The sequence below is a fragment of the Trematosphaeria pertusa genome (assembly GCF_010094035.1).
Source record: "Trematosphaeria pertusa strain CBS 122368 unplaced genomic scaffold BU26scaffold_9, whole genome shotgun sequence".
NCBI classification, from domain to species: Eukaryota; Fungi; Ascomycota; class Dothideomycetes; order Pleosporales; family Trematosphaeriaceae; genus Trematosphaeria; species Trematosphaeria pertusa.
The window spans coordinates 656,180-670,447 of NW_022987220.1; the positions used below are offsets into that span (position 1 = coordinate 656,180).

At 55.1% G+C, this 14,268-nt stretch overlaps 4 protein-coding genes across 4 annotated transcripts; 1 reads left to right on the plus strand and 3 right to left on the minus strand.

Annotated features, from left to right (window-relative positions):
- Positions 1-170: 170 nt before the first annotated feature.
- BU26DRAFT_506524 (uncharacterized protein) lies at positions 171-1,160 on the minus strand (the record flags this gene model as incomplete). Its single annotated transcript, XM_033826920.1, has 2 exons — positions 171-879; positions 1,102-1,160. 2 exons carry the CDS (start codon positions 1,158-1,160, stop codon positions 171-173), a joined length of 768 nt encoding a protein of 255 aa, XP_033682257.1.
- A 1,379-nt stretch (positions 1,161-2,539) lies between these two features.
- On the plus strand, positions 2,540-5,679 carry BU26DRAFT_531968 (SacI domain-containing protein; the record flags this gene model as incomplete). The annotated part of the gene is made up of 3 exons (XM_033831066.1): positions 2,540-2,738; positions 2,813-3,594; positions 3,643-5,679. The coding sequence occupies 3 exons, from the start codon at positions 2,540-2,542 to the stop codon at positions 5,677-5,679; spliced, it is 3,018 nt and encodes a 1,005-aa protein (XP_033682258.1).
- Positions 5,680-5,997: 318 nt separating this feature from the next.
- On the minus strand, positions 5,998-11,054 carry BU26DRAFT_520485 (ABC-transporter). The gene is made up of 7 exons (XM_033829300.1): positions 10,186-11,054; positions 10,095-10,135; positions 8,081-10,046; positions 7,094-8,030; positions 6,943-7,043; positions 6,331-6,880; positions 5,998-6,238 (listed from the first exon to the last, which is right to left on the minus strand). The coding sequence occupies exons 1-7, from the start codon at positions 10,685-10,687 to the stop codon at positions 6,007-6,009; spliced, it is 4,329 nt and encodes a 1,442-aa protein (XP_033682259.1). The 5' UTR covers positions 10,688-11,054; the 3' UTR covers positions 5,998-6,006.
- Positions 11,055-11,210: 156 nt separating this feature from the next.
- Positions 11,211-13,597, minus strand: BU26DRAFT_345035 (GMC oxidoreductase). The gene is made up of 2 exons (XM_033822367.1): positions 13,375-13,597; positions 11,211-13,320 (listed from the first exon to the last, which is right to left on the minus strand). The coding sequence occupies exon 2, from the start codon at positions 13,299-13,301 to the stop codon at positions 11,313-11,315; it is 1,989 nt and encodes a 662-aa protein (XP_033682260.1). The 5' UTR covers positions 13,302-13,320; positions 13,375-13,597; the 3' UTR covers positions 11,211-11,312.
- Positions 13,598-14,268: the final 671 nt, after the last annotated feature.

Consider the following 14,268-nt stretch of genomic DNA (forward strand, 5'->3'; position numbering starts at 1 on the left):
CGCGTGGGAAAGGGGCGAACGGCAGTATGCCTTACATCGGAACTTTCACCCCGCAAGTGGTGTTGGAGCCGAGGGCGGTTTTGTGGCCTAGGAGTTTATATACCCTGCCCATTCGATGGTTGATATACCAGTAAATGAAGCAATTATTATTCGAAGGCTCGTTTCTTCGTTCAGAGCGGTAGGGGGCTCTTGTAACATGGCCGTCCTAGTCGTGTGTGCTCGTGGTAGTCGCACGTTTGGCTTAAATCCTTCGGGAAAGCGATACTCTTCCGTGAGACCGCCGTGCTCCCAACGAAGGGGACTAGTTCGGCGAATAGACCTTGTACGAACCACTCCGGGCCCTTCAAATGAACCAAAGACAGATCCTTGAACTCTCGTGTACGCCAATACTTGATCGACGCCTCGATAGGGACGCGACGTGCAGGGGAATCTGGGGATAGGTCCCTGTCAATCCTGAAGGCCAGCATTTCGCCATGGCGTCGATCAAACCCCTCTCTAAACTCGTTAATCCATTCAATGATAGCATCGGTTAGCGCGTCCTGGAAGTCGATATCTCGCAGTTCCGTTGCGACCTTCAGGTGATGTCCCCAACGCGCATGCTCTTCCATCTCGTAGTATCGGTGTCCCAATCGACCGGGAAGGACACGATCCGGTTCCAAAATAAATACTCGGCCAGTATAGAGCCATTGCGCGTAATACTGGGAGTGATGAGGTTGTATATCCGGAAGCGATATGCGCTTTTCACTGCCAGGAGCGATACGAGACACGGCGGTACCGATGACACCGGAACGCGCTCTAGCAAGGCTCTCAGGTAAGATGAACTGCGCTGGCGTACCTTGATTGGCCCCGACATTGACTTTCACGTAGTTGGTGTGTAATCTGCACCGTCAGCAGTGCTCCCCTTCCCCAATAACAAAACGACGAGGAGTGATTACACTTACTGATATTAACTGCCTGATGGATAGCAAATCCTCTTCTGCGGAAACGAGACCGCCTCATTCTCTTCCGCATACGGGCCTGCTTCATGTCGCGGATGATATTTGGATCTCCAATCCGCTCTGCGCTAGTTAACACGAGCGAATCGCCATGACGGAAACTGACACGACTAAAACTTGCAGAAGCACAAGTATTAAAAAGGAGATATTGTTTGTCGACGACATGATGTCAGCTAATTCCTGGTTGTTTGTTGATTGTTGCCCTAGTCGAGGTAAGAGAATCGAGTAGAGCAATCCATTTTATACTCTCCCAGCGTAAGGGGACAAAGCGTAGGGGAGCCAAGAGTAAGGGAACCGCGTGTGTTGTGCTCTGAGCGTTTCGGGACATTGAAATCAGGTCAAAGTAATATTTCCAGGGGGGTTTCCTAGGAGGTAAGTTAAGACTAATTGGTCTAGGGGGCTCGCTCGCATATAGAGAAGAGGTACTGTACGGAGACAAGACGTTTCCGTACCCGAGCGCGAAATATGTCGAATCACTCCGATGTATAAGTCAAGGTAAAGGATATGCGGCTCGAGGATAGAAGGGTTGTATCGCGCAGATGCATGAGCGGTTGTAGTTGAAATAGCAGTCATTGAGGATCGGGTTGAGACCGTAGTCGATCAGGCTCATTAAAGTGCAGCTCGGGCGATTCGGAATGGGAGAAATCTCCAAGCAACACACATCGCTTGAAGGGAGAAGAGACCATAGCGGAGGCGCTAAGGGAAGACAGAACTGAAGAAAGGAGAATATTCGAAAGTACCTCCTATCTGTCCAGGACTACGAAGTAGAGAGGGGACTGCAAGAGGCCATCCCAATATGGATCGCCTAGCGACCGGAAACCTGCGTGAGCTCCGGCCCACTCAGGATTGTGGCAAGGCACAAAATCGGGCCCCGGTTGATCTTCCCCGCCATTGCAGAGTCCACGCCGACAGACACATGCTCCCTGCACTCGCACTACTTCAACTCACCTTCCTTAGGCGCATCCGTTCTAGACCTTCTTCCACAAGAACTCCTCCCCCATCTTGCTCTCGAAAACACTCGGGAGCGCATTCCGCATCGCTTTAAGGGAGGTATGCTTCTTGAAGTTGGCGGCGCCTTTCGCTTTCGATACCTCCGTAGTTCTGTCAGCAATGGAGGCGGCCATGATATGATAGGAAACGCTAGAAGTGAGATACACTTCATGGATGCGATGATGCAGATGTGGCAAAATCTTGAACTCAGGCGGGATTCCCCCTACGCGCAATACGTTAGCGTGATATCCTTCCAAACCTCCAGACATATAGTACTCCTTCGTGGAAGGAATGCTGGTTTAATGCGCTGCTTGTGTGCGCCAAAGCCTTGGGTGGGTGAAAGTGATGAAGTGTATTGCCCCAGCGGCGCCCGCGCGACGCGTGAGGTCCAAAAGCGCGCTTAGCCTAAAAAGGCTAGCTCCAGATCACGGCGGCAGATCGACGTCATCCGGGCTTCCCAGCTGCCCTCCAACGAAAGCATCGAGGCATATTGCGCCCTCATGCCTCGTTTCTCAAACCCAATGCCCCGCTGAGCGAAAAGCGCCGCCGCCAGTATGCCCGGCCTAGTCCGCAAGCTCCTCATTTTCGCCGCCGTCGACGGGCTGATCCTCCAGCCGGCTCCGCCGCGCAATCACCCGCCGTCCACGCAGCAAGCCATCAAGATCGACTACAAGGGCAATGTCGGCCCGCTGCTCAAGGACAGGCGACAAGAAGATACGGCACCGGTCTCCCTAGAAGTCCATGGCATCATAGGTAAAGCATCGCCTAAGCCACATTACGCGCTTCCTGCCACTGGCTGGTGCTCGATGCTGATTATGGATAATTAGGGCTCCTCAAGGTCGCGACTTCGTTCTTCCTTATATCTATATGCGGCCGCGAACAGGTCGCGCAGATCCACGGCAAGCCCATCTACAAGATCACCGACGTCGCCCTCATCCCGCTCTCGTCCCAAACCGATGCCGACAAGGCCATTGTATCCGCGCGGGAACACATACAGCGGCATAAGAAGGCACAAGATCTGGGGGAGGAGGACGAGGAGTCGGAAAGCGAGAGCGAGGAGGAAGCACCGAGCGTGACTGACTCGCTTGAGGAAGACTCAACGGCCCCGCCAAGCGAGGTCAAGGATCCCCTCACCGGACAGCGAGGACGCGTGGAGCGTAGGTCGAGTGTGGCCGAGGATGTCATACAGCGGAAGGGTCTATATGGACGCTTCACGGATAAGTGGTTCTCGAAGAAGGGATGGAAAGCCGAGAGCAGGCGCTCGCAAGGCTTGACCTCTGAGGGAGACCTTCGCAAGAATGCTCTAAAGAATGTCGAATCAACTGTACCGAAAGAGGAGGAGGGCCCCTTAAGCCCATCCAACCCGGATGCCTTTCCGGTCCAAGATCAAGATGCGCCGGAAGCAGTCAGTCCTGAGGAGATCCCAAAGGCCCTAGAGGGTCCCACAGATACCACCACGGTGGCGCTCCTGCCCAAGATCCTGCGGACTACGAAGATGTATTTTGCATCGGGAAACTTTTTCTTCTCATACGACTACGATCTATCGCGCGGCATTGGGCAGCAGCAGTCTAATTCCAGCCTTGCGCTTTTCAAGCAGTTTGATCCTCTGGTTAGTGCCACCCCACCCCAAGCCCACCGCATTTTCTAACTCCTGCAGTTCTTCTGGAATCAGCATATAATGTCACCCTTCATAGACGCCGGTCAGCATAGTTTCATCCTCCCCGTAATACAAGGCTTCGTAGGCCAGCGGTCGTTCAGCATCAAGGTCGTCGATAGTGGTTCAAACAGCGTTGTTATAGACCCGGCTTCTACTCCTAGTGATATCCAACTACAGTCCTTGCGCGAAAACAACTCCGACACCGATGTCAGCTCTGACACAAATACTGAAACGCCACCTCCCGAACCGTCCAACGGCAAGGACTTCCTACTCACCCTCGTCTCACGTCGCTCGACGAAAAGAGCGGGGCTGCGCTACCTGCGGCGCGGTGTCGATGAAGAAGGCAACGCAGCGAACAGTGTCGAGACAGAACAGATACTTTCGTCCCCTACTTGGAACACCTCTCAGGACAAGATCTTCTCATTCACACAGTTCCGCGGTTCCATACCCCTCTTCTTCTCGCAATCGCCATATAGTCTTAAGCCGCAAGTGAGCACTTGGGGCTCGTCCGATACAAATGCCCAAGCCTTTAAGCGCCATTTCGCGGACCTTTCCTCTAGATATGGCGCGATATACTGTGTCTCGCTTGTGGACAAGCATGGCACTGAAGCCAAGATTGGCGAACTATTCGAAAGGCATGCGAAGATGCTCAACGAGAGGGGAGGAATGGACGGGAAAGGGAAGGAGCTTGGCTTCGAGTGGTTCGACTTCCATTACGTCTGCCGTGGAATGCGATTCGAGAACGTCTCCAAGCTTATGGAAACCCTGGGACCCTTCCTTAAGGCGACGAGTTGGACCGAGATCTCGGACGACCAGTCAGTGCAGAAACAGTCAGGCGTACTACGGACGAACTGCATGGATTGTCTGGATCGCACAAATGTCGTTCAGTCTGCATGCGCCAGGACGGCGCTCGAAGCTCAACTCTCCGCGGGCAGCTTCAGCATCGATCTGCAGCACGATCCCAGTACATCCTGGTTCAACACGCTCTGGGCCGACAACGGCGACGCGATATCTAGGCAGTACGCAGGCACTGCCGCTCTCAAGGGCGACTTCACGCGTACAAGGAAGCGCCAAATCACCGGCGCTCTGACTGACTTCGGACTCACGCTAACTAGATACTACAACAACATCGTCAACGACTACTTCGCGCAAGCCGTCATCGATTACCTGCTCGGCCGGGCGACGGACACCATCTTCGCCGAGTTTGAAGCCGACATGAAGAACTCAGACTACTTCATTGACCTGCGGAAGGTCCGACAAGCAGCCATCGAACGCTCCGCAGGCATCGTGATCGAAGACAAGGACGAAGACCTCATCGCTGGCTGGACGCTTAGCGTACCCACCTCCGCCGACCGACTCAAGACAGCGACCTTTGAAGAAGCCGTCCTGCTGCTCACGGAAAAAGCGCTGTATTTCTGCCGCCTAGACTGGGGCACCGAGAAAGTCCGCGAGTTTGAGCGCATCCAGCTAGAGAATCTGGAGAGCGTCTTCCGCGGCGCTTACATCACTAGCACGCTCGCACAGCGCCACATGGACGAGCAGAAGAACATCGGTTTCGTGCTCAGATACCGCGCTGAACCCAGCGGCGAGCTTGTACGGCGCAACACGCGCTCGCTCGACTCGGGCATCTTGGACGCGCCATCCACCGGCCCTGACAAGTCTAAATCCTCAAAGTCCAACAATAGCAACAACAACAAACCTAACCCCGGCCGCTTCCTCGCCTTCAAAGCCCTCCCCCCACGCTCCAGCATCCCGCCCCCCTCCGATGCCGCCGACTCCTCCACGCCTGAGACGGAAGCCGAGGTAGTGAAGAGCATATGCGATGAGATTGTCCGCGTGGCGAATAAGACGAAGAAGGCGGATAGGGTGAAGTGGAGTCTGCCGGGGACGGACAGGGAGGAGCGGCCGGGTGAGGACGCGCAGGATAAGGAGTTGGCCGTCGAGGAGAAGGATATTATTAGTCTGGCGGATGCGAAGAAGAGTACGGGGTATCTGGAGCAGTTGGGGTATAGCTTGAAGAAGTTGGTTTGGGCGTGAGAGATAAGGAGATTCTGGGTTCAGGATGATACCATATACACGACGGCTTTAGGGGGACCAATGATCAATGAGTAACACCTTCTTGCTGGCTATGATTTGACAGCAATGCGATTGGCATCCGCCTATTACCCAATAACACGCTCACGTGCCAGCCCCTTTCGCCATTCTACACATCTAGATACGGATTTCGTTCCCGCGCTCCCCGAAGTCTCTCTAAGTACCTACCCACCTATCTACGTATCATCTCATCCCCCCCAACAACCATCCATCTACATCTACATCTACATACATACCACTCCCACTCCCACCGCCACCCGACCCCCGCCATCAAGTCCGTCTAACTCTCTCTCTAACCAGCGCCCTTAAATTCCACCGCCGAACCCGGAAAAGGTAATACAGCACGACGGTCATCAGAACATTAAACCCAATGTACACGAACAGCAGGCCGAAGTTGCGCCACCGGTCGCCGTAGTATATCTTCGACTCGGAGAGGTACTGGTCCACGAGGCTGAGCGGGCAGTATTCGCATTGCGCTGTGGCGGTGGGGTTGAGGAGGTAGCTGGTAAGGAGTGTTAGTGAGGGCTGTGTGGAAGAAGGGGTTTGCTGGCTGGGATGGGATGGGATGTGTAGTAAGAGGACGGGGATACGTACCCAGGTGCATGCAAGTTATTAAGGTAAGTCTCCAGATACACAGAGCAATTCAACCCCGTCGGCGGGTCAAAAACAGACAACTCTTCCCCCGCACACTCTACGCGCCTCCCACTCATACCCGTCGACACAATGCCCGAAATCCAGTACGTAAGCGGGCTCGCGCGCCACAGCCAGTGCCAAAACCCGGGCAGTTGGTTCGGCGGCTGCAACGGGCCGCTGAACACGAGACTCAAGATGAACAGGATAATCGCAACTTCGGCCGCTGTTTCGGCGTCAGGGAGCGCGGCGACGACCATGTGCGCGAATGTGCTGAGCCAGACGAAGAACTGGATGAAGTAGAGCAGGATGAGGCCTTGGCGGGCGGACGACAGGATGCCGAGCACGGGGTATGTGAAGCCGCCGAAGACGATGACGGCGATGAGGATTTGGTAGGGGATTTCGACGGTGATGGTGGAGATGAGGAAGGCGATCCAGGAGTAGGCTTTTGAGGGGCGCTCGCGGACTTCGTAGAGGGAGCGGGCGGAGGTGAAGCGGGGCATGATTTGGTTGACTGGTGCATGTTAATAACAGCTGGGATAGAGTCTGTACGGCGCGGACGGGAGCTCTACGTACCTAGGGGTGGGAATATAGCGGCCTGCATGAAGATGCCGAACATGGCGTTCTGGATACCTTGGATCGAACTCTTAGCCTGGTAGAACGTGAAGCCGATGAAGCTATACCGATTAGTCTGGTGCCGTAAGTAGTAGGGAAGGTAATGCCTTACAGTGAGGAGGCTACACAGAGCCGGATCTTGGCCCAGATGTAGAGGGGTGTGCGCCAGTACTGCTGGAAGGCGCGTTGGGTGACATAGTGTACTTGCGCGTAGAAGGGCATAGCAAACTCTCCGGTTCCCCATCCGGCACCAATGGCCTTGTATTCCGTGCCATTGGAGTTGACCTCGCGTAGTCGCGCCAACTCGTCCAAGACTTCCTGGCGCTCAGGGCTCGCCTTCCAAAGCGCAGGCCAGTCTTCCTTTGAGCCCGGACCAATCACTTCGAGCATGTACTCTGCCGGATTCTCGGCACCACCGCACGTCCTCCCGCCATTGCGTTCGAAGTAATCGATGACAGTTCTTGAGTTGTTGCCGATGTCGCCGAAATATACCATCTTCCCACCATTTGTGAGCAGCAGCAGACGGTCGAACTGCTGGAAGAGCACAGAGCTTGGCTGATGGATCGTACACAGAATCGTCTGGCCCTGATTCGCAAGCTGTCTGAGTAATCGCACCACGCCCCATGCACTCTGGCTATCCAAGCCACTTGTCGGCTCGTCGAGAAATAAGAGCACGGACGGCTTAGCGGCGAGCTCGACGCCGATGGTGAGTAGTTTCCTCTGCTCGACGTTGAGGCCGTGGCCTGGGACACCGACGATGGCTTCGGCGAAGTCGGACATGTGGAGCATGCTGATAACGTTCTCGACATAGGCAAACTTTTCGTATTTCGGGACTGTGTGAGGTTGGCGGAGGAGGGCGCTGAAGCGCAGGGCTTCGCGGACGGTACTTGTTTCAACGTGCAGATCTAGTTGCTGGACGTAGCCCGTGCTCCGAGCGAAGCTGATGTGCAGAGGTGAGCCGTTGATCAGCATGCGTCCTGTGACGACGCCGACCGTCATGCGCTGGGCGAGTGTATCTAGGAGAGTGGTTTTACCCGCGCCAGATACTCCTATGAATGATGAGCAACAGTGTATTTCGAGGACGAGGAGAGAAACTGACCCATAAGAGCAGTTAGCGTTCCTGGCTTGACCCACCCATATATGTCATCTAGAAGCTTTCGGGTCCCATGGCGGATTGGAATCGTGTAGGACACGCTTTCCCAGGTAAATGTGTCCGTTTGTGGAGGTATACCGTTGGCTGCGACTACAGAAGGGGTTTGTACAAGAGCGGAATCGCTGCTCGCAGGGGCGCTGTTGCCTTTCTCAGCCTCGTCATCCACACCACCCGCCTTCGCCTGTTCAATCGCTTTTGGCACGTGTCCACGACGGAAGATAAGATCGTCCGACACTGGTTCGGTGTACATGTTCCGGCTGGAGAACGCCAGATAGAGTAGCAGGAAGAAGACAAGGTAGCCCACAAGGATCCCAAAGTTCCGCCAGAGATGGCTGTGGTGGTAGTCGTAGCTTTCTGCGATGTACGAGTCTCCGTAGACAAAGGGTTGATTGGGCTCTGCACCCCGCACCGCACAAGCATATGGCGTGTCCATCATTGGACCATACGGCGGGACAATATTCCTCGCTGCGCAGGTAAAGTTCCGGTCGTGGAATTCATTGGCGATCAATGATTCGAACGTGTACTGCACCGGATTAATGTACGTGATCCACTTGAACCATGGATGTTGCGACGGCTGCGGGATGACAAAACCCGTGTAAATAACGAGGAGAGGCAAGACTACGCCGACGATGGCGAATGCTTGGGGCTGAGCCCGTGTGGCCGCCCCAACCGCCCGGAAGATGCAGGACATAGTGATAGTCGCCACGTAGACGAAGAGAAAGAAGATGAAGAACTGGGCGGGCCTCGTGCGCAGTCCTGCAAGGAAGTAGAGGATAATGTTGAATGTGCAAGCTGTAATCAGTTTGAGGGGAACATTGATGCACAGGGCTGAGAGTGCCTCCGTCCATGGTCGATAGAAGGCGTACGAAGCCTGTTTCTCTACAATAGGGCGTTGGTGGTAGACTTGGAAGATCTCTGTAACGGTGATGAGTGCGTTCAGAAGGATGCCTGCAAACAGCACGCCTCCTTTGCTGAAGAGACCGGTCGTATTATTCGGCGTTTGGTAGAACATCGAACCGAGAATGAGAGACATGACGATTTGCGCAACCATAACCGTCACCGTGGAAACCTTGTCCTGCCACACTCGGTAGAAGGCGCGCTTCGTGCAATACTGTATTTGCTTGCGCAAACTGGCCAGATACGGTGCCTCGTTCCGTACGTGTGTGCTTTGCTTCGCGGTCATAGCGTGCTTGAAATCGTTCACGTACGCTCCGTCCGCTGGATGGTAGTGTTCGTATTGTTCTACCTCTTTCATCAACACTCCAAACTCTCGAGATGCATGCCAGTACTGCTCGAAATCCTCAGCGGTCTGTGGTGTCCGATTCTCCCAGTCATCACGCGCTTTTCTAGCCACGGGATTTGTGACAGAGGTCAGGAAATCGGCGACCGGTTGACGAGGGGGACAGCTCCAGCCCATTTCCTCAAAGTATGACTTCGCAGAGGATACAGGGCCTAAGTAGATTTCTCTCCCCTCGTAGAGAACGATAACCTTATCGAACGAGGCAAAGATCGAGTCGGAGGCCTGGTATAGCGAAACGGCGTGGCTGGAGCCCAGGACTTCAGCAATGTTTCGCAGGGACCGGACGAAGTTTATTGCGCTTCCAGAATCAAGGCCACGAGTTGCTTGGTCCCAGAGGCCGACCAGCGACCCGGCGACGGCCATCTCGGCAATGCTGACTCTTTTCCTTTCGCCGCCGGAAACGCCGCGGATGAACTCGTTTCCTACCCGCGTGTCGTAGGTGCCCGTTAAGCCGCACATCTCCGTGACAGCTTTCGATACGCACTTGCCCCATTCGTCACGGGTCAAGTGGTCGAATCGAGTACGCGGCGTCCGAAGCGTGGCAGCAAATTCCAGTGTCTGTCCCACCGTGAGGTGTGGGAAATGGAAATCAAGCTCCGGATTGTACGTGACCTGGAACGTTTAGCACCGAGCGTTGAATGGCCATTAGGGGCTACAAACCTCGCCCTTGAAGTGCTTGTGCATGTAATCGAATGGAACGCCTATGCACGAATTTAGTTGAGGAGCAGCCAAAAAGTCGAGACATGCAGACCGTTGAAAGTGACTTCGGCATCCTTGCTAATGCGAAGGCCGCTCAACTGGCCACTGATAGACTTCATGAAGGTTGAGCAACCACTTCCCGGTCTTCCAAGAACCGCAAGAAGCTCTCCCTCCTTCACTACGCCAGAGAAGTCGCGGAGGATGACCCTTTCTGGCGAAGGGCGGTTTCCAGCGCGAGCGAGTCGCCGAATGGGCGTTAGAGCAACCGAGGCCGCCGTCTCTTGAAGCTGCACCCTCGATCCAGCACCGGAGACGGTAAGATGGTTGAACACGAAACCAGAGCCCTGGATCCGCAGGCCCTCCTGTGTGAGTTTGGTGATGCCGTTGCTTGCCCATTGTTTGATATCAAATCTAGGCTCGACGGGGTTTGCTTGTGACTGCTCGGGCGTGTCTGTAGCTGAGGAATTCATGTCGCCCAACATCGGGTGCTGTGATTTGGTGTTACCAGTGGCGTCCTCCTCGCCCTCCAACTCTTTGCTCGCTGACTGTTCCATGTGAATTACTAAAAGATACTAGCACCAATAGGTATCATTGGTGATAAAGGGAGCTTGCTGTAAAGAAGCCCTACGGTAGCTGGAGTGATTGCGTTAATAGGCATCAAAATCTGAGCAAGTAATATATCTGCTGAGCGGCATCTCCCGGATACGGGACGCGCAGAGGCTCACCACCAAAAGCACCTGACAGCCTTGGAATAGAAAAGTGTGCCTGGTTTCCATCGCGGCCATGGCAAGTCGCGCCACCTCGGTGGAGTGACATCGCTGTCGACTCTAGCGATAAATGCGAGTCGGACCTCGAACTGCACCGCTAAGTGTCTGATTGGCCGTGGGAGGTGCAACTCGGAAACATAACGGCCCGGCAAACATCTGGTGCCGATGGCTCGGTGAGATGTACGAAGGCAAGGCGATGGCGATTGCATGTGTTCAGGAGTTGGGACGGCTGACCTAAGCCCTTAGTCATCCATCGTCTCATGCAACCGAGGTGCTTTCCAGCTTCTTCGAACGACTTTAGCCCTCTACTGCATCCCTCGATACTTTAGTGAGGTTACTGTACGAGAATCGTATATTAAATGAAATGCTAAACACATATATGTACATTGAACCCGAACCATCCCCAGTGCCACTACAACCGCGTCGCGGTTCCATTCCTTGCGGCCGCAGTCCCATTATACAACGGCAGCTCGTCAATATGGCTCAGAATAACATCCGCCGCCTTCTCCGCAGCCATGTACGTCGACACCGCGGTGAACGTTCCAGGAATGCGCGGGTACACTGAGGCATCCACAACGCGCAAACCCGTGGTGCCGCGGACGCGGAAGCTGGAATCGAGGACCGCCATCGGGTCGTCGTCGGCGCCGATAGGACACGTGGAAGACGCGTGGTGGCCCCAAGCAGTGTTCTTGACGTAGTCCTTGATCGCTTCGTCGGAGGTGACGTCCGCGCCGGGAAGGGTCTCTTCGACGGGGATGAGTTGGCGCGCGAAGGCGTCGCGCGAGAGATCCACGGCTTCCTTCATGGCTTGCAGATCGGCCGCGTAGTCGCCGACGCCTGTGTCGAAGTAGTTGAACACAATGTCCGGGACATCGAGCGGATCGGCTGAGCGTAGCGTAACGGTTCCAGCGTGGTTGCGCGGGTGCGCCTTCAGGATCGCCCAGGTGAACCAGTTGTGATATTGCGTAGCATTATACGCATAGTTGGGGAAGTATCCACGGAAGTTTACCGGCCCGCCGAACACGAAGACGTCGTACTCGTCGATTTGGGTAGCTGTGCTCTTGTAGTACATGGCGGCAGCGAGGCCGGATGACGAATAGATGCCGCGGTCGCCTAGGACAGATGTCTCCCAGCGGTCGAGACAGGTGTCGGAGGCGCTGCCGTCGAATGTGCATCCCTCGAGGGCGGAGAAGTTGGAGGGGATTTTGCCTTGGACGGAGATCTCGTAGTGGTCTTGGAGGTTGGTGCCTACGCCGGGAAGGTCGGCGACGACGGGGATGCCGAACTTATCGAGCTCGCCCTTCGGACCCACGCCGCTCAGTTTGAGCAGCTGGGGAGAGTTGTAGACGCCTCCTGCGATGATGACCTCGCGTGTAGCAGAGGCGGCGCCGGGGGTGCCGGATCCGGCATTGTTGGACTTGGGGCTGGCTTTGTACAGGTACTGGCCGTCGAGGAACTCAACACCGGTTGCGCGTGGAGGGGTCAAGGTCTCGTCAAAAATGATCTTGGTAACTTGGCAGTTTAGCCTGACGTCGAGGGGATACCTCTTAGTTCCATCTGCGTTCTTCGCGTCACGGACAGAGACCACAAATTCGCGGGCTCCATTGCGACTCGCATCGCTTGTTGAGAGAGGGATCTGATAGTATGCAGGCTGGCGGTCGCGAACAGATGTGTCCGCATTTGCATCACCGGCGATCAGAGTGCCGAGGTTGATGACGGAGTTCGTCTCGTTTCCAAGAGCAAATGCACCCCCACTGAGCATACTGAGCAGCTGCGGGTCTTCGAGGACAATACTGAGGGGAGCGGTTTCGGTGCCAAGCCAACCATCATAACCGTGGCCCGGCAGCCCCGGCAGCAGGTACTGGTTCCTTTCCATCTTGACGAAGTAGTTGCGCATGTTATCCGCCGACCACGAGGCGTCTCCTGTCAGCTGGGCAATGTATTCAAAGTCCGACTGATGGGGATAGACAGCGATCAAGGCGTTATGTGCGGTGCAGCCACCAAGGGTGCCGGTGCGAGGATAGAGCGTTCCCTTCATCGTCGAGCCCTCCGGTGGGTTGAGGCCGGTGTACTCTCCTCCATCCGGCGTCTCATAGGTAGTCTTGAAGTCCATGGCCTGACGCGTCTCGTCGGCATAGTGGCGGACGAAGAAGTTCCACGCAATATTCTCGTCTTCTGATGCCCTCGCCGAGAACGACGGGACAGTGTAGTTGAGATTGGCACCTTGATCATCGCCAGCTTCAATGAGCAACGTCTTGTGTCCCGCAAGAGCGAGGCGAGCAGCAAGAGGGCCACCACCAGCGCCTGAACCAACCACGACGTATTCGTACCCTGTCAAGTTGACAGCGGCAGCAAATGAAGTCGCGGCTGCGACGTAACCGAAGAATCGAAGGAGAAACATCGTGAATGAATGTGATGGTCTGTTATAGCCGTCAGTGCTTTTAATATGCAATGGGTCTCACAGGCGCTTACACTGCTCTCTGCAGACCGTTGGACCGATGCTGGGGGCGCCTGGGAAAGTTGAGCTCTCGCACGCCGTGGGCGTTACCCCTCTTTCTTATACAAGCTTTCCAAACTCCCATCTCCTTTCCGCATTCCAGTAAACCCCATCGTACTTACCTCTTTCCAACGTCTTCCCGACGATGAAGTCGCCGACAGAACGGTGCACTCGCTCATCACTCAACGATTCGGGGCTAGATCGTCCGTTCATTGACTGCCATTTGATGAACGGCGAGATCTCGGCGTTCGTCAATAAATATTTGCGCATGGCAGTCGAGATCTTGGAAAGGAGAGCCATGTCGACAGGCATGTGGAATGAAACTCCTTCCTCTCCTGGATCTCGGAGCACGTGGCTTCCCCAGACCGAGGAACGGCACAACACCGCTTGAGGCATAGCGACGCGGAACGCCGTTGGAAACGACTAGTTCTCCCGGACTTTTAATGAGGATTGATGCCGAGACCGCCCCGCTATATGCAGGAGATAAAATGGTGGTTGCGAATTCTGCAGTGATCGCCAAATTCAGGCCTCGGCAATATACTTCGATCGCGCACGCGGACAACCTCGTGCAAATTCTGAGCGCACAGAGCTACTTTTTGCGATTCTGTCGTCGATGAAACGTGTTGCGCAAACTCCCGACCACGATAATTCAATGCGAGCGCGATTCGATGGAGCCGGGGTGTCGGAATATGTGCCTTTCAGGTTGCGATGGCTGCTGGAAAGTGAGGAACTTCGAAGCGGGGGGCAAGACGACGGAACCCCTTTTACCAAGGCCATCCCGGAACGTTAAAATAACGTTTCGAGAACATTTCGATCGTTGCGCAAGGCGGATGGTTTCGTCCAGCGCAGGTGGCTAGTGGGCTTTGTCAGC